This window comes from Lynx rufus, unplaced genomic scaffold (genome assembly GCF_022079265.1).
Source record: "Lynx rufus isolate CCGP_SWC_20201006 ecotype Redwood Valley unplaced genomic scaffold, mLynRuf1.p SCAF_12, whole genome shotgun sequence".
Taxonomy (NCBI): domain Eukaryota; kingdom Metazoa; phylum Chordata; class Mammalia; order Carnivora; family Felidae; genus Lynx; species Lynx rufus.
The window spans coordinates 6494692-6521648 of NW_025814826.1; the positions used below are offsets into that span (position 1 = coordinate 6494692).

The following is a 26957-nucleotide window of genomic DNA, read 5'->3' on the forward strand; positions in this document are numbered from 1 at the left end:
CACACACACACCGACTTTTCCTCTGTAAATCAGTAAGTACAACTTAGGCAAAGGCCCGCCAGAAATCATGCTGTATACAATGTAATAGGCCAAAACAGGCCAAAACACTGAGATTTCCTTCAGTTATTGATGTTTACTTCTATCAAATACAGTCGGTCCTCCGCTCCCATCTCCCACAGGTCTACAAACCCATAAGCCCTAGAACACATACTCTTCCTTGTAGCCTGCTCTGTTCCAATGCTTTAGACATAGAGAAATTAATTCTCTCGTCCCACTTGAACTTCATTTCTCCTAGTTGCCATCCCTGTGGAAATAAAACTACCATCAAGGAGCCTTCTCAAATGCCTGAACGAAACAAAACATAACCCTCCTCAGTTAAACAGCACTAAAAACTCTCCATGTATGTTTTATTTCTTTACTTTTGGTACTCTTTTTCTGGATACTTCCCTTGCAAACTTTTTTGTTATAACCTATGAAATCCTGCCTTCTGTAGGAACTCTTTGGTATGTGGCCTCCCTCTACCATCAGACTGTAATTGGCCCCCCTCTACCATCAGACTGTAAGCTCCAGGAACGAGGGGCCATGGCACTTCCTCCTTGTGCTCCATACAGGGGCCTGCAGATACTAGAAGTGCACAGTCTATCACCCTGTCCAAGGCTCCGAGTGCTTCCTTCCCCTAGACCCTATCACAGACTGGATACACGCTGCAGCAAGGGACAGGGTTTTTGGTGAAACTCCAGCATGGGAGGCCTTTCTAGGCTGATTCAACGATCCCTCAGCACATACCTAAGTGGCCCATGACAAAATCTTTTCTTCAAACTTTTTTCAACTCCCCTACTGCAATCTGAAATAGAAAAGAATTCCCAAGGGCCATACTGGGCATGTTCGACTAAAAACCATTTGTTCTACTGTCTGGGCCTGCCCCCAACTATCCAACATGGAAACTGAAACATATAACCATTTGAGTTCAAGTCCTGCTTCTGCCAACCATGAGTTTTGTGAACACTGGTTAAGTAAAAACAGAGGGGAAATCTCATCTCTTATATGTTAAAATGTGTAAACTACCAACCTGTTCTGCTTATCGCCCAAAATTGTTAAGCTGTTTCACAGTCACTCAACAACCATGTGTTAAACTATACGCCAGGTACTATTAAAGAGCTCATTTAGATAAAGTGAACGATTTAGACTAAGAAAGTCCCTGCTCTTATGGAGATTATATATTTGGGGGAGGGATAGATAAAAAATAATTATGACAAAAAAAGAAGATATGAGAAAAAACACCAATGACACACAAAGTAACACGGGGTATGGCTACTTCTGACTGGGTAGTCCCAATGGTCTCCCCTAGGAGAGGCGTGTCTGAGCTAACATCTAGACGATACGAAGAAACAGCCGTCTGTAAACAGCTTCGTGCACGGGGAATGGCGAAACACGAGAAGGTGAATGAGCTTAGCACGTTCAAAGGGCTGAAGGAAGGCCGGTGTCAATGAAGTTTAGAGCAGGAAGCAAACAGTAAGGGAGGTGATCAGGGGTGGTCCTACAGGCCCTGGTAAAAAACGTGCCTTCTATCAAGGGTTTTAAAAAGGCGGGGTCACAATGCGATGAAAATGGCGCTGGGGGTCCGCTGTGGAGTGTGGATCATAAAGAGAGGGAGCAGTAATCCACCTGAGAGCTGACCACACTGTGATGCAGATTAGAGTAAGGGAGGCTGGCAGTAAAGACGCAGAGAAACGGACAAGTCTGAAGCACGCTTTGAAGGCAGGCCGGACGGGCACTGGATGTGGGAGGGTTTTTGGCCCAGGCAGCTCGGTAGATGCGACTGTCAATTAGTGACACGACAAAGAGGAAGAGTAGCTGGGGAGGAGAAAATCAGAACTCTGTTCCGTGTGAAATCTGGAGTGTCTGTGAACATCTCCTGGAAGAAGATTTCAGAACGGAAAACAACAGCGACACGCTGGCCACCATCTCTGTGTGTCAGAGGCCACAGCACGCTTAGCGCTGAGGAAAAGGAAGTAGACAGAAGTGAAATAACTTGGTCCCGGTCACAGAGGTCGTAGGTGACAGGAGGTGGGACCTGAACATGGGCGTTTGACTGCACGGTCTCTGCTCCTGCCCAACCGCAAGCAGCTGAATCATGTGTCTGGGACTCAGGGGCAAGGCCAGGGCTGGGGACAGAAATCTGAGAGCCAACAGCCTCTGGCGAGCACCCAAGGGGGAGTGTGGACACAGAAGAAACCTGTGCCTGAGTGAACACTGAAAAAGCAGGGGTGGAGGAGGCTGGTGGAGAATAAATCTATAAAAGAGTCTTGGGAATTTTAATAAAAGAGCTAAGAAATAGAGCTATAATTAGTCTTTTCAGCTGGTCTTGGTTCTTGCACCTTGCCCTCATTTTCGGTATTCTCTTTTAACACCCGAATTATGTTCGTCCTCTGCCAACACTGCTATTCCAAGGACACTGTTAGAATGATGAACCTTTCAATCCTAAACTGTCAGAATACCTCACTTCATAAAGAACCAACTAGACCCAGAATGGAAAAAGATTCAGACTTAAGTCCTAAAATAGCACCCACAAGAGCTTCATGTAAAGTTTGTCTAAATGATACACAAACTTTTAGATAATTCTCAGAACTGAAAATATTCAAAATCCCCCCGTTATTTTCTATTCTTTAACACTCCCTTGTTTGTAATGCTTCCAGTTATGAGTTAAGGATTTGATACTCACCCTGACTACTATTAAAATTTTATTTTGAATCAAAGCTTTCACTCCAAAATTATAATTAAGGTTATCTCTAACACACACACGGAAGCTCTATTTGTTTCCCAAAAGGTAGTCTCTGCAAAGATTTCACGGGAACCTAGCAGTCAGCACTTTCGTTTTTATTAACAAAGACTGAAAAGGGCATTATATTTAGGCCAATCTCACAAAAGCACTGATTTGGGGCCACTTTTGAACCTACAAAAACAGCAGCTTCTATAAGTGGCCACATAACTGTTGCCACAATTTACGAAGTCTCTTGCCCCTTGAGATTTTGAACAAGAAATATACATTTGGCTTTGCATTCCTGACGGAGCTCTGAAAACACCTGGGGGTTACCTAAGTGATAAGAGCATAACAGGTTCCTTTCAAGCACCCCTGGGTTTATGCTAATAAGGCAACTTTTGGTCAGCCCCTGAGTGAGTGGGCTGGTTGCCAGAGGACTGGAACTTTCACCAGCACCCTCTGGGAGGGGACGAGGGGCTGCAGGTTGAGTCGGTCGTAAATGGCCAATGACTTAATCAATCAAACCTCCATAAACAGCCTTCACTGCAAGGGTTCGGAGAGCGTCCGGGCTGAGGAACACGTGCAAGTGCCAGAAGGGCCCTCAGGGGAGGCGCGGAAGCTGGGTCCTTCCCACAAACCCTCTGAGACTCGATTCCAGCCGGCTGTTTCTGTGCTGGCCCCTGTTACACTACACTGTTGCATACCACCCCGCGAACAAAGGAAAGAAGATGTGAATTGAATCAAAAGCAGTGATAAACCTGAGGAGAATTCTAACTACATTTTAGTAACTATTTATATAGGCAATTTTATAGCTACAAAATACACTTGCCAGAGATTTGCATGTGTATTTTTTTAGTTCTCTTTTTTTGCTAACATTCTTTCGTAACTTAATCCCCTATAATTAATGAAATAATGTTCTCTAATCAGCAATTTTAACAGAAGAAACTTGTTCTTATTTTCCAAACATCCTATTAAGTTTTGACAAATAGTATCTTCAGAACATTTTCGTTCTGTGAACATTATTCATAAAAAAGCTTTTATTTTTTACAAAATCGTAATTCCTGGCTCATCTTTATGCTATTGGGAGCTGATGATTTTTTTTCCCTTTTATTGTAGAGACTTTCGAGTATGTATACAAGTGAGTAATAGTGTAACGAACCCCATGTACCACTCAGCTTGAACCCTCACCATACAGCTAATCTTACCACACTCCCATTTCTTCCTCCCAAATCCACCACAGACTATTGTGATGACAAATTTGGATAGAACGTTTCACCTGTAAGTATTTCACAGGTATGACGGATTTTTTTTTTTAACTTAGGCTCTTCCCCCTTTTATCCCTTTCAACCAAACTTATGCCCCTACTTTACATTCACAGTTATGTCCATCAACCCACAGAGGATAGTCTTATTAACTACCTAGAGCTGTACTGCATGGACATCTTTAAAATGAGAAAGAATGAAAATTGCCCATTTGTAACTGTGTTACTGCAAAACCACATTTACAAACTAGACTCCTCTAAAGGACACTAAACTAGGGAAACTGTCAGATAAAGAGGAATGTCTCGGGCTACAACAGTCTCCATGAGAAAGTGAAACACCTAAATGGCTGATGCACAGAAGTCCACAGGGACCTCTATAAGGACACTTACATATCCTTACAGATATACATTATTACATTTGTGGTTAGGCCACCGTGTCACAGGATTTTTTTCATTACTTCTTTTTTGTGACTCTCTAACCTGTTATGATAGGTTAACGAAAATGGTCATAAATATGACCTGTAATTCTAATATTGGGAAAACAGGAGGGAAAAAATAGTTTTACTTTGTTATTATTATTATTATTGCTTTTAGTTATTGCTTTTAGCAAGGAGTTGAAATATTCAATGATCTTAGTACGGTATGGTCTACTAAATATTATAGTATGTAGTATATGGTATATACATACACCTATATATACGAGGGAATGTGTGTGTATGGTCTACCAAAAAGTATACTTTGAAATCACTGTACAATGCATGTGAATACAAGTGACAGTTACTTGATTCTGGTGTTCCTAGCACCAGTCCCTTTCAGTCCCAGAATACATCTAGCACGTGTCTCTGAACAGACAGGAAGGAAGTTTAAATTCAACATTCCAGCAGAGCAACTTTACTAACAGAATGGATCTTTTTGATAATCCTTTTTTTTAATCATTCTTATTTTCAATTTTCTATATACTCAAGTTTCCTTATGTAATCGTCTTATGTCGCTCTGTTGTGTAGATTGACTCAATTTTGTGAGTAACGTACAACAGCAAAAAGTACATTCGGAAAAAATGGCTGATTAACACTTTCCGAATTGTGAAAGGTTCAAATTTTTTTTTGAACTGAGAGCCTGATTTCTTTCTAAATGAGATTAAAGTAAGAGCACTGTGTCAGAATTGATGCATCTTGTGAATCTGGAAAGAGTGGTCAACAGGTCTCTCCGATGGCAGCTCCCGTTACAGAAGAACGCTAGGAAGCCCTCTCCCGGGGTCTAGGGAAGAGACCCCCCTGCCGCTCACTGCCCCTTACTACAGAACCACATGGGTCTGTCTGCACCACCACATACCTTCGTCCCCACGGCAGGAGGAGTGGTCTGTATGGTTCGTGCGTGCGAAGCAGCTGTCCACGTGTGGCCTTTCCCTGGTCTTTTCTTCTGCTCACCTGCATTTATGGAGCGAGCCCACACGACGGGAGGCTGGCCACTACTGCCTGTGGCTGCGTGGATAGTCTAATTTAAGGGTGCGGACCTAAGCCATATTCCGCCCCAACTCCTTTAGTAGGTGATAAAAATGACGTTTCAATTCCTAGCTATCTGACCGCCAAATCCTTCTCTCCATTGGGAAGAACGTGGAAGAGGGAAAAACAGGCCACAAAAACCACGTAGCTCACAAAAGGGTAAAATAAACAATGAAAATAAAGTTACATGTAAAGCCAGGTTCCTTTGAAATATATTCATTTAAAAAGCAAGTTAAAGCAAGAAGTCTACCATGGTAAAGTTAGTTCATTTTGGGGAAGGAACCTTACTCACCGATTTCCAAAATCATGATATATCACAAGCCAATTAATATCACTCTTACCTCTGTTTCTACTTTCAGCTGCAGTAAGTTTATTACTTTCTCTTTCTTGAAATACTGTTTTTTTCTTGATTTCCAACACAAACACCTCTTCTCTCTCCTCACTCTCCCCCAAGTGCTCTCATCCATTCTCATAGCTGAAAATGCCATTTTTAGGTTGAGGATTCCCAATTTACACCTCCCCTTGTGCAGTGGGTTTACAACCACTTGACTACCTGCCACGTGCATGCCAACAGGAAACTCAAACACGGCCAGAATAAAATACCTGATCTTCCTACACCTATTTCCAAACTATTCCATCGCCAGTCCTGCAAACAGCAATAAATGGTACCACCACTCAGCTAGCCGCTCAAGGCCAAACTCTCCATCCTTCTTTTTCTCTCTACCACCGCCTACAATTCAGTCTACTATTTTTCTACCTTCGAACAAGTCTATCCACAACCAACACTGACTTTACCTTTGATAAGGAAAGCCCTGTATATAATCTATCTTCTATACTCTAGCCAACCAACTTCGACTACCCTGAAACTTGTTTCTGGTCTTAGAACAACCAAGCTCTTTTCAGCTCAAATAAAGGCTGTTGTGTTTGTCATCCTTCTGTGTAGAAAATGACAACAAATTTAATATAATCAGTAAAGTCACAGCTATAATTAATAAATTCATGATTTCTTTGACCTGCCCCTTCTTTTCATATGCCCATGAAGGCAGCTAACTGTGTCTGGTGCAAGGTAGGGGTTTTAACCCACCCCCACAAAAAAGCTGAATAAGTCTGTTGAATATATAACTGCATGTTTATTTGATTTTTCATAATCATATAGTCCATTAAATCCCAACCATAAGAGTTTAACAACAGTCACGGTTCAGGCGGAAAGGACCAACAGTTACTTACGGAGTCCTACAGAATCTGGTTTGCCATTATCATTCTTACTTGGTTGTACAAGTGGAGCAAATGAAACAGCAAGGATATTTTTACTTTCCCAAGTGTTTTGTCCAGTTCGCATAATTTGTGTTAACTATTTGGAGGAAAACACAGAAACAGAATAGCTTAATCCTGGAAATGCGATCGCCTTACAGTCACAATTTTGTTTTCATGGAATAACTGCCAATGGTTGCTATATAATCACCTGTGTTTGAATGCAACCAAATTACTATCATTTAAATACTTACCATAAAATAATACAGAAGAAATCACAAATATTTGCAGCTCAAGATAGATAAATCAATGTATATAGAATATCCAAATATGGTCAAGTGACCCATCATGTTATATTTGGGGTCTGATACCTTCTAGGGGTCTCATTCCAACCCACACCTCCAGTGGATCCCAAATTAGATGTCTCACATAGGTTCAGTTGTTTGGTTAAAGCATTATACAAAGCATTAATAAAACCACGTTCTGATTACTGTACCAATGAGTCAACTTCATGGTTGCCCATGATGGTCATAAAATGCAGATTCTAATTCTAATCGCAACTTAGTATTTCACAAATAAACGTAATTAATCACAAGAGCATTACAAGTTTTACCTACCTGGCAAAAACTCATCCCCAGTCCTTGGAAAAAAAAACTAGCTCAGTACATGGCTTGATCAAGCTGAATTAATATCTTCAATTTCTATTATAAAAATAAGCCCATTTGACATTCGGATGATAGTATATAATTAATATTTAATAAAATACCAATGGGAAGCCCTATCTTAAAAATATTTGGAAAGGTATTTTCAACAGATAACAGAAGATTGTTCATCTGGGAGTCTCAACTCTGGAAGCATTCAAGTAACAATGTTTTTCCAGGAATGTTTTTTAATGAATGTTTTTATATTATGTCTTTTTAATTACGGACAAACAATTTGCTACAGAGCTTAGTGCACGGTAATGGTGAAATCTACTGAGTTGCAAATAACATGCTATGATGTTAAGGGACCCCCTCCCCCAAGATTATAAACTCCAAAATGATGAGGCAAGGTCCCAGTTGTCTTATATAATTTATCTCCTACCGTGTAAACCATAAGGCGTTTTAAACATCTCAAATTTAGGTTAATATGAATATTAAGGATTTGTTTTGAAATACATTTTTATAAAAATTTTTTTTTGAGAGAGAGAGAGAGAGAGAGCACACGTGTGAGCAAAGTGCAAGCAGGGGAGGGGCAGAGGGAGGCGGAGAGAGAGAATCTCCAGCAGGCTCCACAGGGGTTGAGGTCATGACCGTGAGATCGTGACCTGAGCTGAAATAGAATCAGACACTTACCCGCCTGAGCCACCCAGGTCGCTCCATGTTTATAAATTTTTAAAGTAATTTCCTTTTGAAAGAGCCACCCATTTCCTGAATACATTAGTATTTCATACACTTACTATCCCTAATAATTCCAAACCGAAGGCAGATAAATAACTGAAAAAATATTTTCAAATGAGTCTATGTCATACTAAATCAAGATTTAAAAATTTACTTGTTTCTTTAACGGATTTAAGAAGTCCAAACCAAATCCCAAACAGAATTTCTCTTTTCTACGCTCAAAGAACTAAAGAATGTTGGAAACTGAGGGGCTGGTAGAGATCTTCACACCCAACTGAACAGCTCTGGGTACAAAAACTGTGGGAGGAAGCAACTTGGCAAACATCACACAGGCTAAGCTCTGGGGAGACGAAAATCTCTTCAAACCCTAGTAGAAGGATCTCTTCTGTATCTGCTTTGGTTCAAGAGTCTGTTTCAAGGTTTTGTTTTTGTTGTTTTTATAGCTAGATCTGTGAAGAGTACTGCTTCCTTAAAAATCACAGCCTACTTTTCACTGATAGAACATTTCCCACCTTAAACTAACGTGCTTAAGCAAAGGGCAGAAGTTACCTGATCTTCTATAGGCATGACCAGAATGCCTCCAACTTTCAGTAAGATTTTCATGTAGTTTTCATGGTCCTTCTGGACACCAGCCCCACAATAAATGCGGTCATACTGATGACTGTCAGACGCTATCTGGAGGCAATTACCAACCACAAATGCGGGTTCACAGAACTCAAATCTGCACGAAAAAACAAATATATTTTAATTCATTTAAACAAAAGGTTAAATCTAAAAAAAATTAACATAATCCACTTCTTTCAAATAGTGAAGTTACCAAAATTAAGGATAAAATATCAGATTTGATTTAAATATCATATTTATGAAGTTAAACTGATCAAATATATAGTTTTATTATCAATGATATAATTCACATTTTTAAAACAACCTGTTTTTTTTGCCATACTGAAACTTCACTTAGGGCCTAAAAAACGAGCATAAGGAAAAGCTCCTCATGATACCAATCTTGTGATGCCCCACAAGTGATATACACTAAGTTCACCTTCCACTGCCCTTTCCGAAAAAAAAAAGAAAAGCCGATGGGCCAGCGGCCACGAAAAGGGCTCGTGCAGTCCACATCTCTGTTTGACATTTCTGCCGTGGCTAACAGTGGCAAAGCTTCGTCAGGAAAGGACGCACTTCAGCAACCACTATGATTAGGGAGATTTTAGCAGAGCTACGTTACAGGGCTGTTATGTGACTGCTGCTTTGGCCCCTGGGATCTCCCTATGCAACAGAAGGAGATAGGGTTTCAAAGCAAAGGCATCTTGTCCAGGCTGCCTGTTCCTGGTTACAGTGTTGGTTCATGGTATAGAGAGTTATGCTTTTACAAACTATCCTATTTAGACTCCTACTTTATTCCTTAAGGTGTAACAAATCTGTAAATAGTTTCTAACGTATAACATTAATTAAAACCCAATGCACTAATAAAACATATAATCTTTTAGAAAACTAATTCATGGAATATCCTTTTACTTTTAAGTTGATTAACGTTAATATGACCACACGTAAAAGTCAGGCTATTATTTGAGGATGGAATAATCCATGTTAAAAGTTTCGGCATGCGGTAAAAAATGACAAAGATTGACTCATAATCATTTCTACTTTGTAAAACATATCCTGTCCTTTGCTAATTAATAGACTTCTTACATAACAACTTTTCATTAAAATTCACTAAACAACAACACGTTATACTCACTAATGTTTAAAGAAGAGTTTACCAGAACTATGCCCTGTCTTTGGTCCCCTACCTTCTTAGTGGAGGCTTAGAGGTGGGGTGGGAAGGGTTGAGGAGTTGGGATGGGATGACTTATCAGTGTACCCTCTCTTCCCCATACCCCCACACTAGGGTAGAGTCCATGCCTCATTATTTCTTTCACTGTAACTGCCTCGTCGCTGCTCACACTTTTCAGGTCTCCCCTCCATCATTTTGCTCCCTACTGCAGAGGACGGAGTGAAGCTCCTTAGAGTGCCACATGGGGCTCTTTATGACTCTACCATCAAGTTGTCCTGCCAGATTCATTTCCTGCCTCTGCCTTCCCTGCTCTTCCCCCTCACCGCCCCCCCTAACACACACACACATACTGAATTGCAGTTGACCCTTGAACAAGGCGGAGGTTAGAGGTGCTGACCCCCTCCCTGCTGTCAAACATCCGAGTATAACTTATGACTCCCCCAAAACTTAACTACTAACAAACTACTGTTGACCGGAGGCCTCACAATGATAACATAAACGGATGACTAGCACTTTTTAGTTACATGTACTTCATACTGTATTCTTACAAAAAAGTAAGCTAGAGAAAAGAAAATATTAAGAAAATAAGTAAGAGAAAATACATGTATAGTACCGTACTAAAATCTGCATTTAAGCCGTCCTGCACAGTTTAAGCCCATGTTGTTCAAGAGTCAACTGTGTGTGCTTCTAGTTGCTTAGAGGAACTAGCACAAATTGTTTGGAAATCCTGTAGCTGGGTACATGCTGCTCCTTTGACTGAAATACCCTTCCCTCTTTCCTTCCCTTGATAAATGCCTACCATCCCTTCAAGACACAGTTCAAGTATTAGTTTTAGTAATGAAATCTTACCCAACTCTATTTTAACAGTATCTCATTCTTCCTACTAGCATGGTACACATAAAAGTGCACCTCGGTTAGGGCCATGTTTAAATTCCTTTTAAACTCAAGATTATGGTATGACCTATGATTGCCTAAAATATGGCCAACGTATAGTTTCTTGACTTTTAAGTATAAGATACTGTGGATCATGTAGTTTAATCATTCTACGAAACTCACAGTAAACATTCTTTAACAAGAAAACATTAGACTATTTTCAATGAAATCTAAAAATCTTTATTCTTATAAAAATTCATCTTAAATAATTTAATTTTATGATAATTTAAGTCAGTCTTATTTTTTGGGAATTTGTATTTTAAAAATTAAATTATTAAACCTCTTTTATCAAGTCTATTAAATCAACTTAAAAAATATGCTTACGGTTTAAAAAGCTTCCTATTTGTTAAAAATGCATGGTAACTTACAGAACTATTACTTGAGACAACACCATTACGAGTACACAACTTACGATTAAGACCACTTCTCAGATTAGTGACAGTTTATCCGTCCTCATCCAAGCAAAATTAATTAGAAATAATTTAGTGCCTGATTCTAAAATCAAAGGTGTGATTCTGGTCAAATTTCCTAAGAAGCACAATTCATTAAGTGAAATATTATTTATCAAGCCCAGTTGTGTGTAAAGATTGGAAACAGAATGGGAAACACTCAAGCCTACATCTAGTGGAAGAGACAAGAATCAAAGAATGTCACTAATACAGATTTACAGCTATAATAAATGCTCTAAAGGAAAGGAATATGATTCCATAAGACTAAGGACGAAAGGAAATAGACCTAGGGAATCGGAGAAAGGCTCCCTGAGAAATGTCAAGATGAGACAGGACAATCTAGAACCACAGGGGAGCCAAGATGGTCGTCACTAGCCACATGTGGATATTGAGCCATTAAAATGCAGCTAGTCCAAATTGAGCTGTACTGTGAGGATAAAATTCACACGGGATTTCAAAGATTTAGCCCAAAATAAATGTAAAATAGCACAATATTTCTTTTATTTATGTGTAGGGGCGTGTGTATTTCAACAGCCACATAAACTAAAGATACTAAACAAATACCCTTCTGCTTATAATCTCTGACGAGGCGCTTCAAATACTTTCTCCTTAATACAGGCTTCCCTTTGAAACATTCCCCTGGTATTCCTTTCTATTTCTGTGAATAGTTCTTCCGAATTTTAAATGTATCTCCATCACCTATGACAGTCCTCAGAATACATTTACTAAGAGAACCATACAAAAAACATAAATGTTTTCTACCTATCCACTTTGAATAGGGACCCAAAAAATCTTAGGACTAGAAGAGAAACTTGCCCAGAAAGATACAGAAAAATATGTGCCTATGATACTTTCTGTAACAGTACGATGATCCTTGCTGTACTAAACTGGTCACTATAAAAAGCTGTAACTTCATGCTACAGAAGATAGTTTTTCTCAAAATGCCAAAAAAGGCAAAACTCAAATAATTTCAAAAAATCCTCACCTTTAATGAATAAATCAACTGTCCTATAACTGAAAGGTACTTTTTTGGGCCTTTCAGAAGATCTTAAATAAGCCACAATAACATTAGGAAAACGACCTCATCTTTTTTCCCCCTAGAATGCAGATCAGAACAAGTATATTTTGCTTTCTCTTAGGGAGTAATCTCTAAATCTATAAATTTCTACTAATGCAAATGGAACATATATTTCTAACAAATACATACGAGTTCTTTACACTTTCATTTAACATAGTCAAATTAATTTATTTTAACAGAATATTCGAATCTGAAAGTTTAATTGAACCTGAGACGTTCCAAAAGGATTGGACTATTTCTAGATATAACATAGTAAAATTTCAAGGACATAAGTAAAACTGAGGACACTGTAATGTCTTCAAACGTTGGCACTAGAACATCTAGAACACAGAAAATTCATATGCCAGGGGCGCCTGGGTGGCTCAGTCCGTTAAGCATCCGACTTCAGCTCAGGCCATAATCTCACGGTTTGTGAGTTCGAGCCCTGCGTCGGGCTCTGTGCTGACAGCTCAGAGCCTGGAGCCTGCTTCTGATTCTGTGTCTCCCTCTCTCTGCCCCTCCCACACTTGCACTCTCTCTCTCAAAAAATAAACATTAAAAAAAATTTTTTTTTTAAAAAGAAAGAAAATTCATATGCCAAACACATTACCAAAAAATTGTAACACTACCAGTTTAGTGGTCATTAAGAAAAATATCTGCCAGAGATAGTGTCTCATCTGGAGACTCTTGGTTGTAACTATGGCTTAACCTTTTCTACCAGTAATACATGAATCCTTCACATTATTAAAGAACACAAAACAATTCTCAAAATGATTATTTTATACATTGTATCTAAAAAAAAAAAAGTAGGTAATGGACTACCTTTCCTAACAAAGGACTTAGAGATGAGCTTTAGTCCTTCTAACTAGGTACATATTTGAGGATCTTAGACATTCTGTATTCTAACAGTAAAACTGTGGCTTATTTTTATAACAGCATTTCACGTAAATAAACTCACACCAATTCCATGGCTAATGACGTGTGTAGGCCAATGTTTATGGATGTGCCCCCACCCGTGTCAGATGATGCCCAGGCAATATTTACAGAGAGCTGGACGACTGACTGGAGACGTGGATAGTAGCTACCGTGTCATCAGAGTAAATTACAACTCCTATTCATTCTTCCAGTGTTGACAGGAAAATAAAGAAAACATGTTCTCCCGTAGGCTTTCACTATCTTCTGAAAGCTGCATCTCACCTAAGTTTCCACAAACCTCTATAGAGGCAAAGGACATATTTTAAACCACAAATACAATCTGTGTATAATCTGGAAGACTTCAGCAATAAATTAACCAGAGCTTTTCAGTTTACTACAAAACAGTACTACACTATTTATAGATCTATACAGGAAATCTAGGTTAAAATTAGTGAAAAGGAAAACCCAAATTCCATTTTTTCACATCAATCAAAAACTACACGAAACCTAGGGGGGAGCAGGGAGGCAAACCAAAACGGCATTTCCTTCGTGGTTATTATTATTCATAAATTATGGCTCACGTGTGCTTGCTCTAATTTTTATTCTTAATTTAGGAAAGTTCATTAAAATTTTATGTCTGTTAGTAAAGTGAAAAGTAGCAATCATTTTTATTCTTTGAAGAATATTTCCAAAACAAAATTTCCCAGATGGAGATGACTCACGCTCCTAAATTACACTGAATTATACCTAACGATAGAAGTTATCCGTACACAAAATAAACAGCTCTGAAATGCGTGTAATAACTACAAATTTATTCACTTTAGACTTTAATCATTTGTTGATTTAAATCTGCAAAGCCAGGAACTGTTTTCAGACTCTCTTATGCGGAGAGGGAAAACTATCTGGCACGCTCTTACTAATAACGTACACTGGAAATCATTTGTGGGAAAACAGAGAGCACATTATCTTGGCTTACACACGAACACTGGCCCGAAATAACACTGGGATTCTCATCACTTACCTTAGCAGTGGTTTTCTTTATAGGTGCGTGTTGAAATATCTTCATCTGGAGTCGGACAGGTGATTTCCTTCACAGCAGGGACCTTGCCAACTTGCCCATATAATTCTTTTGATAAGCTGCTAGGAGATCAGGGTGACCTAGCCTTGCCCTGCAGCTTCCCTCTTAGACGGATAGTCTAGGTCTAGGAGCTGACTGAGAGTAGAAAAAACAACATTCCCCTTCAATACACTGTTGAAGTGGGGGGCTGACAATTTGCACACCTAGTTTATCATGTGCCACAGGATGCTGTCATCGAAAGTTTAGACAATTATTCCAATGGAATAAAGGATTTCAAGGTCATAGGAAAGAATCCTACCTTGTTCTCAGACCTCATCCAAAACCACCTGCCAAATGAATCACAGAAACCTCTTTTTCTTAAAACACTTAGTCAAAATATACATTTTGGGTCTTGAGAGCTATGACTATTTAGTTAAAACAAGGCAAAACTTCAGAATTTTCCACTGGGAAGAAACATCCAGGGAAATATTATTATCTCTTGCTCTCCAAATGCAGTTATACCATTCAAAAACTCTTACAATCAATAATTAAGCTACGGAATAGTGTAAAATTTAAAAAGCAAAGACTTTACCTTTTCAAGTGTTTTCCCTTCCAATTGCATCAATCTCATCTCAGAATAATTTCAAGCATTATTTAAAGCAAAGTGTGAAGAGTAAGTAAATACAGTGTTTTTTCATTGAAAGAAGCTTTAGGAAAATCCATAGGATCAAAACCAGTCTCTAAACACTTTACAGGAAACAGGACAGGTACATCACATAAAAGCGAGCGTCCAAGTATTTCAACGGTAATTTCTTCTCCTAAATCCAACTTTTCCCCGTGCCATTTCTCACGGATGTTAAAAATACAGAACTGATGAATAGCCCTGATGACTATTTTCAAGCACTTCTGTTACCACCATTTGAATGTATGTCATGATTGAAAACAGTTCACAACCTGTAGTAATTGCTATAAAGCTACCATCTGAGCATTATTAGTGTCTCGAAAATATTCAAATATCTGAGAAATATTTTGAAGTAATGTTGAATGTACATTTATAGATCGCAAAACTACTTCAAGTGTGCCATAATTCTCTGAAAGAGGAAGCAGGACTATTCTAGTGGTAAAGTCGACAGGACACAGAAGCATTTTTCCAAGGCAAATCAAAGCACATGCAACACAAACCTACACTTAAAAATCAAATTAGGCCACTAGACATTGCCATAAGCCAATTACATCTTTGAAACATAAAAGAGTATACTATCTGCACTTAACTAAAACTCATACCTCAACTGCATTGCCTCGCTCACTCATCTCTGCCCCAAAAGTAACTCACACCATAGGTGAGTTTCACCAGTGAACAGGGTAAGTATGCTTTGTAATAAAAATGCTACCGTGCATTTAACCATGTTAACAGCCCTCCTTAATCCTAATCAAAGGGAAATAAATGACAAAAATATAAGCGCTGCTTCAACTTTTGTATCTGGGGCTAAACTGCTCGACTGTCATTCATGGGTAGCTTCCTGCTGGAACAAATATTGGGATAAATCACTGTTTACATCATCATAGTTAATTCAGAAGTACATAAAAAGATGGACATAGCCGAGGTCACAGCCTGTCCAGTCTTCAGTTTTCCCACTTGGGCAACGTGGACACCAAAATGGCCTCTAGGACTGTGGATTAAGCACGTGGAATGTACGTGGTACTTAATGAACAGACAATACATATTAGGTGCTATTATTTTTTATTATCTCATTACTGTTTTCAGTACTCATATGACTCATGTATATAACAAACTATATAGAAACTATAGTCTTCTGTTCAAACAGAATGAAAATCTTCAAATAAATCAAACAATGCTGCACTCATTTGACTACTGATGTTAGACTATTCCCAGAATTGGCTAAAGTATCCTTGAAAGGGAGGGGAGACAGGATCGAGCGATGTATTCCTAGGAAATGGCACACTCCAAAGCATGCATTCTAGGGAGCTGAGTCAACTACATGCGCATGTATATATTACATAAATACATAATATTGCTATAAAAAAGTGTATACCAATTACCAACTCATTTGCAAAGCATTTACAGGATAAAGGTTTACAATTCAGGCTACTTTAACTGAATTATTCTTCCAAGCAACTACCACCAGAGAGATTATTTTGCTTACTGCTCAAGCACAAATACTGATTATAACTTGACCTGGTCCAAACTTCTTCCCTCATGAAAGCCAGACACCTAACGGCCTTTAAGACCTAGGCCCAAAGACTTGTCTAGATCAGAGTGGGCTAAAATAAAGGTGTTCTCAAGAGTGTGAAGATACAAGGGTCAGCAAACAGGCCAAATCCACCCTGCTGCTTGCTTTTGTAAAGCAAGTGTACCTACAACACCTCATGCCCACTCCCTTTCAAAGTGTCTAAGACTGCTTCTGCATTATGGCAGGGTTGAGCAGTTGCTAAAGGGACCATTTAGCCCAGGAAGCCCAAAGTAGTTACTACTTGGTCCTTGACTAGAGAAGTTTGCCAATGTTTTAGAGGACCCTAGGAATCAAATGTCATGTTTATAAGGGAATTTCAACGAATCTGGAAATACCAACGTAGAGCAAGGATAAACCATACAAGAGAGCTCCCCCTCCTGCCCGTCTCCAAATACAGTCAATTCAGAGTAGCCTCTCCAAATTATTTTGTTTGCTGATATAGGAGTAAGGCATGGAAAGAAAATTTTAAAATGCATACATTACAATAAAGACACTTTCTTCTAAAAGAAGAAATACTACTTTCAAGACTCAGGAACCCAGCTTGCTTTATAAAATAAACACAAAAACACACACTTACATTTCTTAAAAGGTCACCTTACTTTATTTATTTTAAGGTTGAGTAGTTTATGGATTTTTTTTCCCTACCTACTGTATTTGGAGTTATGATCTCCAATTGATACATGTAAGAAAATTTAAAAATGCAGTTTAAATCGTGACATAATAGTTTTGAAAAAGCAACTGATTAAAAAAGATCCAACCCTCCCCACCCCCCCAAAAAAGATCCAAACCAATAGGATAAGGAAGGAAGAGTATTACGTTTCAGCTACCTATTCTGTGTTACACATAATCAAAAATAATCTGGTACTAAGGAATACCTAAAGAGCAATTAATTTTCCAGAGTTACTTTCTATTTTATTAATTAAAATATGTATCTTGATGACCTGTTTACAATATAATGTGACTGCTTAGAAATGAGATTTTTAAAATCACTTTGCACAGCAACTTTTTCAAATTCCAAAAGTTAATATAAATAGAAATATCATCCACAAACACCAAAAAAATTGCACAGAAATCATCAAAACACAAGACAGAAAGAACACTATTATATCTTTATAGTTTGTCACCAAAACCAAATAATATAAAAGGACCAAAACAGGAGGCCAATGAGAACTCATCGACTTTGATATCTCAGCTTCCAACCACTCACCACGTTACGTAAATGGAAACGTTTTCCCAGTACCTAGTGCTCTTTGGATGTAAGATACTTCTATATAGAGATCTGAAATATTTAAATAATACTTCAGAACACTACCTGAAAACCAAAAGAGATAATATATCCAGAACTAATTTTTTAGACTAGTTTATTAATGTACGAATCTGCTTTAAAAAGTTGCAATGCTTCAAAAACAACTGTTATAAAGTCTATTTTAACTAAAATAGCAAGACCATTAAAAATTATAAACATTTAGAGAAATCGTATCACCATATTTTCTAATTCATCATTTTATGAATAACAAATCTATATCACAGAGTAACAACAAATTCAAGAAACACAAGGAAATTTTAATTGTTTTATAATTATATGAAAACAATTTTAGAAAAAAAAATTTTAATTGAGACACTTAAATATATAGTGTTCAAGCTTCTCTGTTACGGATTATTTGATATTTAAATTACATCAACATAGGGGCACCTGGGTGGCGCAGTCGGTTAAGCGTCCGACTTCAGCCAGGTCACGATCTCGCGGTCCGTGAGTTCGAGCCCCGCGTCAGGCTCAGGGCTGATGGCTCAGAGCCTGGAGCCTGTTTCCGATTCTGTGTCTCCCTCTCTCTCTGCCCCTCCCCCGTTCATGCTCTGTCTCTCTCTGTCCCAAAAATAAATAAACGTTGAAAAAAAAAATTTATAAATTACATCAACATAGAAATGCTTTAAATAATAACATATTCTATTCTTTCCCAGGCCTAGTTGTCAGCACTAAACTTGAGCTCCAAAGATACCTGTATAGAGATGCTTCAGGGATTCAAGGTTCATCCTTGAGTGCATTCTGTTGGAAATGGATTACTATCTAGTAACACCAGACTTCATGGTAGAACTTAAACACTGGCTTTTACTAATAGTGCCTCTGTATTTTCTAAGTTCAAATGTATTCAAAAGGCCCTTTTGTGTATACTGTTTCAACAACAAAACACATAAAATAGGAATCCAATAAATTCAACAAAATTCTATAGTTTTGATCAACAATATAAAAAATATTCCTGTCCACATCTTAAGCATTTAACATGTTACAAATAAGCAGACAGAAATGATAAGACACAAAAGGATGATAAAACTGAATCCCAATTTCCTATAAAATAACTTCGGCTAAAAACTTTTTTTTTTCTGTCAAACAATATGTTATTCTTGGAAACAGAATATGAACCAACACGGTAAGCACTTGAAAAATGATTCCAATGTGATTTAAATTTTAACTATTTATAAAGACAAGCATAAATAAGAGAAAGGATGGTGTTCCCCAAATTGACGCAGAAAATTCAAATGGCTTGCTCAAATACATGGCATTAACTATAGGACAAAATAAACCTGAACACGTTCCAGTTCACTCCAGCCTGCCCGCCTGAGGTCTCTCATAACCCGATTACAACCACAGCCAGACAGAAGACTGCCCTTCACTGAGGATTTGCAGCAGCAGCGTATCCGTTTTCTATTCGTCAACCAATCGAGTGCCACTTGCCACAGGACAGATACACGCTGGCAAAGGCAAGGGGAGAAAAAGCGAAGAGCAGGGGGACGGAGAGGAGGGGCAGAGAAGGGGAGGAAAGAGGAAAAAACACTCCGGCAGACGTTCGCAGGGCCTTCTCCGCTTCCTTCATGCACTGTCCCGAGGCTGAAACTCTTAGAAAAAAGCCCTCAGCCCTGACTCAGACTCCCAAGTTTCTCACCTCCGTGGTCGTGGCCAGGGCCTAGAGATGAGTGGGGAAGGCCCACTCCCGACAAGCAGAGTTAGAACTCTGGCTTTGTACTAAAACTTTGCAAGAGAAGGTGACCTTGTTCTAAGCTAGTGTTCTAAGCTCTTTAAGGCTTTCTTGGAAAATATGACTAGTTGGAAGATATGCCGTCACGTTTTACACAACTTCGCAGAGCTCGTGTACTTCAGCATAAGACACCCTTGCCCCGTAGCGCTATCATTGCTGAATTTTAGGAACACTGCACACTGAGAAGACTCCCCTGCCAGGCGAAGGACCAAAGTCTGCACTCTCTAAGGGCAAGTCCGAGTTCAAAACACTGTTTTACAAAGCAATGGCTTCAACACAACCTTATCACAAAATAGATCAATATATTTCTATGATAATTAACTCTAGTTATATTACAAGGTAATTGAGTGTTTTTAAGATAGTCCTTCGGGGGCACCTGGGTGGCTCAGTCGGCTAAGTGTCCGACTTCGGCTCGGGTCATGATCTCGTGGTTCGTGATTTCGAGCCTTGCATGGGGCTGTGTGCTGACAGCTCGGAGCCTGGAGCCCGCTTCGGATTCTGTGTCTCCCTCTCTCTCTGCCCCTCCCCTGCTTGTGCTCTGTCTCTCTCTGTCTCTCAAAAATCAATAAATGTAAAAAAAAAAAAAAAAAAAGTAAAAAAAAAAAAGTCTTTTGTATGCTAACAGGTATCACCCTATGTTAAAGAGGGCAGAACTATTAAATTACCGCTCCAAAGGTATAAAACCAGTTTCAGAACAGTATTTTCTAACGCCAGAAAAGGTGCTTGTCTGATTTTTAATGAATGGAACGTAACCCTACCGCCGTTACTATCACTGTATCCGCCAGTGACGGATGCAGTGATACTAATGATTACAAAAGTTACTTTGCGTTTATTTATAATTTACAGTTACACAGAACAAAAATGATAGCGTGATTCCTCTAACTTAATTTTTTCAGTCATTTTATACCACACTGATTTCTGCTGCATTCAGCGGAGCAATTCAGGATCGATGAACAGCACTGAGGAACAGACATGTCCTATTTAGCTGCTTATCAACTGCTTTCAAATCAAAACTATAGATGTGAATACTTACTTGTCAAAGCTGTCACTATTTTTGATGAAGCTCTCCAGTTTTTCCTTGGCATATTCCACCACATCTGAATGAAGCTCAATCCCGTGATTTATTCCAAAAGGACCTGCAATTGTAGCAGCAGCAGCATTTTTATAAAATATATATATTTATAAATACACACACATATACGTATAGTAATATATCTTTACAGAGTTCTTTTAACTTCTGCTCACTTTTCTACCACAGGGGCATTTAAAAGGCTTGAATATGTGAATGTCTGCTAGCCAGATTTAAAAAGCTGAATCGAAAATCTCACTGTTTCCATGGCTTTGAAAGACAGAAAAGAAAAAAGAAAAAGAAAGGAAGAAAGAAAAAAGAAAGAAAAAGGAAGGAAGGAAGGAAGGAAGGAAGGAAGGAAGGAAGGAAGGAAGGAAGGAAAAACGGAAAGACTAAGTTATAGAGAGTTCTCTCGAGAGCAGCCCATCTGTCAGGACAATATTGACTAAGAAATAATCATATTCTTATCTAAAGTTTTGAGTTCTTCACCATTACATTTTCATTTATCACTTGTTAAAAACTGGGTAATTCTAAAGTGCCTGCCACCATGGGCTAACATGGCTATCCTATAAATGTCTCACACATCCCACTATATGCTAAGTTCCTACACTCTATGCCTTCCGGAGCTCCCCACGTCTAGCAGAATGTGGCCACCAGGCGGCAGGACTGCACAGCCGATTTTACTCTTCTGTTCCGGTGTCTCACACTTAGCATTTCTTTCTACCCATAGCCAAGGAGGAGTGACATTCTAGGAATGAAGAAAAGGAGAGCTTTCGGAGCCCCAGGAGACGGTACTGGGAGGGAGACCTGCGACAGTCACAGAATACCGGCAACCGAATTCACATCTCCCAAAGCTACTGGGCGCATTACCGCCTGCCCCGTGACACACAGGACAGTAACACACAATCTCATCTGGGTAGGCTACGTGCTTTTGAACTTCCAAAACTGAGCCAGAGTTTTCTACTCTATACTTTAGTTATATTTTTATTTTGAAATTGGTCTTCTAGGAAAAAAATACGTGTATGTATCTTCCCTATCTTATAGATACTTCTTTTTTGTATCTTGTATCTTAGGAACTAATTAACTGGATATACCCCCTACTGAATGTCATTAAAATACAATACATAGTAGTGGAGTTCTACTGACCTCTAAGATGTTTTAAACAAAAAAAAAAAAAAATCAGTCATCAATTATCATGTTTGAATGCTCAGAGGGCACCTGAAAAAAAATGATGTATGATCTACAAACTACCTAAACTAGAAAAATTAAACCAAAATGTTTGGATACTATCTTCAAGCCAAAATCAGATAATGCTTTAACCTACTGTATTTCTATCATATTCCATTTAATATGATTAAAAAAACCGGTTATACTTGAAAAATGTATTCAGATATGGGTAAAAAGGTACATGATCCATCAAAACACAACGGGTAGAATTAACTACCTTTGCAGTGTTTTCATACTTTTAAAGTAAGTTATGCTGATTGATGCAATCTTAAATGTTCTGTTTTGGTCTCCTTACAGTCAAACAGTTGGGTCGTCTGAAAACTGGAACATCCTATCTGGTATCATTTTAGACCTCTTGTAATTCCTGATTATTACCATAAACAAAAATAACCTGTCTTCAAAAATAAAAGTGGCAAAAAAATAAATAAATAAACTCAGAGAACACATGGGGACATCTCTTTTTTATATTGAATCTGAATACTTTAATAACTTGAATTTCCATAAGGAAACAAAGAATGCTAGGAAACACTGAACAAAGTTTTCCTCACTAAAAAAACTCAACTCATAATTACTTAACATTATGCACATATTGAGGAAAATACTGTTCTAGGAGATAAATTCCTAGGTGATCCATTTAATGTAAAACAAAGACTTCCATATTTTCATTCTTCATTAAGAATCTAGCTATAGTAATCAACTATTCTTATGAGACCAGACCAAACCCGGGCTACATGGATAAGAAATCAATGAAAAACATCCATATTGCTAGAATCTGAAGTTTCCTTTAAGACCAAATGCATAAGCTACATAATAAAGGTGTCATGTAAAGAATCTGGAAATCAAGGCTTCTATTCAGTATTTCACACTGCTTTCTTAAGAGAGGGAGTCTGACCTTGAGTTCTATTTCAAAGGGACTACACAGGTGGTTCATCACTTAAAAGTCTCTTTTTTCTTTCCTTGCTTTCTGCTTATTGTCTAAAACCAAAGTGGCAACTTTTGGAAATAAGGTTAAAGTTCATTTAGAAAATTTCTTAAGGATGTTTTTCACATAACTTGTTTTTCACATTACCTGGGTATAAAAACAATTTCATTAATATATAAAGGGTTTGACCATACCGTAAACAGACGTGCAGAATATATTATGCATTAACTTCTAGTGCAAATACACCATTTACGATTTTTTGGAAACATATCCTTATCACTATTAAGCTGTATAATTAACATATTAAAAATAGTAAATTTAAAAGAATTCATTAATAAAAGACAGAACTTAAATAGCAATGTTGCCAATATCTCATTTATTTAGAATGTAAAATACAACTGGAACATTTTAAATATATGATAAAAATGTAGTGTGATGCTGTTTATTACAACTCATATTTGACACAGGCATTAAATAGAGCAGAAAATAAAACCTAGAAAACTAAGAACACAAACACAGCTACTTCCAAGGAAAGGGCCTCAGAGACCTAGGGTGGGAAGGAGACATTTCTGTCATTACACCCTTTTGTCTAAAGTGTCCAGACTATACCCATACATATAACTTTTTATCAGAAAATAATGGCTAGTCAAAGAGACCACCAAAAAATGGTCTTCAGATTTTCAAATTAATAAAGAATTCTAACAGAAAGGTACAATGGAAAAAATGAAACAGTATCCAAAAGAAGTGTCAACACTTTCTAGCACCATCTAAGAGATAAAGTATAAATGTAACTTTGTATTCAGTAGTTACCAATTCTATTCTGTATTTGCCAATGTGAAGAGGTTTTTCTGTAAATGCTAACGGTTTCATTTTTTTGTATTACATATTAAAAAAATAAAAGTACTAACAGTTGACCATTATCTCTAATAGCTAAACATTGAAGAAAAAATAGAAATATACACAGAAATCAAAGTTTAATTAAGACAAATAGCGATTAGGAAAGCCTAGGGGCTCTTGGGTGGCTCAGTCAGTTGAGTGTCTCTCTTGGGCTCAGGTCATGATCCCAGGGTTTGTGAGTTCCAGCCCTGCATCGGGCTCTGTGCTGATAGCTCTGAGCCTGGAGCCCGCTTCGGAGTCTGTGTCTCCCCCTCTCCCTGCTCCTCCCCCGCTCACACGCTTTCTCTCCCTCAAAAATAAATGAACATTTTTAAAAAATTAAAAAAAAAAATTAAACTGTAGATGCTTGGTTCCCACCCCAGACAGACCAAGGGAATCTCTCAGGGTGTGGCCTAGGCCCTACAGATAACCTTAAACACAGTCCAGGCTGAGCACACTAGCCACATCCTCCTGATTTTTAAAATCTCTTTGGACTATCCGAATCTCTATTCTCATTGGTAAAGTGTTACCAATAAAAGCATGTTGGATAAAACTAAGTATTTACCACAAGAGGGAGCAGGTGAATCAGTTATTTGAGTTGTATGAAACTAGTATAAAGTTTCTCAATAACAACTGAAATATATCATGTAAAAACATTTTTTAATAAGTTCCAATGATATTTTATTACTAATTTTAGTTGTATAAAATAAAGCATTGGGGGAAGATTTATAAGCAACTTTGTAAGAATTCAGAGACAGTAACAGGTAAGAGAATAGGTTTCATTCTCTCTGTAAACATCTTGGGGTATAACAAAGAGACATAAATAGTGCAAAGGGACATAAAGGAAAGGGAAGTAAAAGCAATCCGCAAAAGATTAAGTAATCATCAACTAGATAAAAAGAAATTGATCTCATATATTGCCACTTAAGATAACAATTTCTTATGGTTTTCTGTACATTTTTGTACAAAAAGAGCACGTTAAAGAAAAACAGGGTCAAATGTTTACTGAGTCCTGCCACATTCACATAACCATTCTGAAGCTAGCTGGATCTACCTAACACTAGACTAGACCTGGTTCTCCGCTCTGCAGGTTTAGGAAAGGCTTCATGAAGCAAATCTTGAAAATTTTCCAGAAAGTTCCAGCTCCAGTCCCTCGAGCTCCTCTCAGCTGACGGCAGATTTCTAAGTGCTATTTTTCTTTATTACACTTGAATTTTAGATGTACGTTTACACAAAATCTGAACATGTTGGCCTAAACAGTTACAGAAAATAGATCCGAGCCCTTAAGTAAACTACATGTCCAAAACCAGACGTCACAATCAGATCATTTACATGTTTCCACCCAGCAGGCTAAGAATACACTCAAGTCTAGTATGTTCACAGCAACTTATGACTATCTCACACAACTACGGTGGAACATTAAAATAGAGATTAGGTTTCTACCAGAGTAGATTCAATCAACTGAGAAAAAAACGTGCTCACCTACAAAAACCAGTTTTAAAAGTTAATTTAAACAGCTCTACACTTGATCTAAATTCTTTTTGATGCAATCATTTCCCCTGGAAGCGATTTTCGGCAGCTCTTTTCGCTGCACTGCGTATTTGTGAAATGCCTGAAGATACACTGGGGCCAGCATGGTGACCAATTCACATAACAAACAGTGAACCAAATGAAGAATGGGCCGGTGAAACTGACAACAATGCTTCTACTGCTGGTTCAGAAATGAGACGCACAACTTCAAGTGTACAGGGTGGGTCTCGTTTTCTGCTAGATCCTCAGCAGCCGCCACAGTGTTGAAGGAATAAAAAAGTACAAAAATGGACCTACGCTCCCAAACTGAAAAGGTTCGCAACTCGGACTGAAGCAAACGATGTACACAAAACCTAAAATGTGTATTTTTCATGTCTAAATTTAAATATCAAGTATACTGGCAAAAGTCATTAAGTATACGGCAAATCTATTTTATCTGTTACCACCACAGAACGAGGCACTGCAAGGAAGACTGAGGGAAGTACATTCCATTCAAAAGAAGTCTGTTAACGTCAGCTAGGATGGGAATCTTCTAAAATGCAATACATACTTTCCTTCATGTACCGAAGGAGATTATGACTTCAAGTCAGCTATTATCCGTATAATCATGTGAGTATCATGCACAAGTAGAGGTGTCCCCAACTCTATGAAGTTATTCTTGAAGTGGGGACCCGCCAACTAGACAAAATGGAGAGAAATGGAAAACCTTTTCTTGTATACCTTTCGATTCGTTGGGAATTTTTTAACCCTACCAGTATGTTACCCATTCCACAAAAACTGATGAAAGAGCGAACAGAGTCTGCTGTCTAGGTTTCCACCTGGAAGAATTTGGGATAGAAAATAAAAAGCTACCTCTCACCAGAATGAGCAACAACAGGAAGAAGAAAACGTGAACTGTCTGCCTCGTGTGGGACAGAATAAGAGACGGTGACCCGAGCCGGAAACAAGCTACGCTTCCGGAATCTTGGGCACACCGAAGAGATGCGCCGTAAGCACCATGTATTTAGCATCCAGTGTGTTGGCCCAGCCCGGAAGATCAAGAGTGTCCCCGGTTCAGGAGACGGGCCCGGCCTTGGTGCTAGGAACCGGTGAATCCTCTGTACATGGATGTTACCTGAAGACAGAAGAAAAGATCCACCCTTCACCCTTCGCTAGCCAAAGCCAAATCAGCCTCCCTAACAGGACGAAAAGTGTTCACAAAGGCAGTGGAAGGAGACTTGAAATCCAGGGAAAGAATCTTTGAATGCCAAAGGTGTGGGAGGGTAGCTAAGCCGGCCCCTGCAGAAGCCACACTCCAAGAGAATGTTAAGACAGGTTCCTGAAGGGATCAGGAACTCCAGCAGGCCAAGTAGCCCTGCTGACTCAAGCCAATCTCTGGCTCTCATCTACGTGCTCAGTCCAACCGACCAAGTCCGCTCAGGGAAAACCGTATGAGGAGAGGAAGGGAATAGGCACCAGCTCCTACACTGTGAGATCTTCACAAGTTACTTTACGCATAAAGAGACAAATTCGGAAAGCTTAAGTAATCTTCCGAAACACAGGGTTGACACTCATAACTTACGGTAGTTTACGTTCTATAAACTTCAGCAAACACTGAATTACCAAGTGCCGAACCACTCTAGTAGGGGAGACACGTACACACACACACGTACCTCAAACACATAATAATCTTAAAACCTAACAACTCAATCTGCTTGTTCGCTTTATTTT

The 26957-nt window shown here is 38.5% G+C and overlaps 1 protein-coding gene across 3 annotated transcripts in view; it reads right to left on the reverse strand.

Moving 5' to 3' along the window:
• PCMTD1 (protein-L-isoaspartate (D-aspartate) O-methyltransferase domain containing 1) overlaps positions 1–26957 on the reverse strand; it is a 68627-nt gene that overhangs the window by 4739 nt on the left and 36931 nt on the right. For 2 of the 3 annotated variants that reach the window (XM_047073918.1, XM_047073919.1), the window contains exons 3-5: positions 20657–20759; positions 8704–8875; positions 6752–6875 (exon numbers count right to left, since the gene is read on the reverse strand). In XM_047073918.1, coding sequence (XP_046929874.1) covers positions 6752–6875; positions 8704–8875; positions 20657–20759 — 399 coding nt within the window. Of the gene's footprint in view, positions 1–6751; positions 6876–8703; positions 8876–14303; positions 14496–20656; positions 20760–26957 lie in introns of those variants that run through there. The other variant, XM_047073920.1, reaches the window with a different exon arrangement.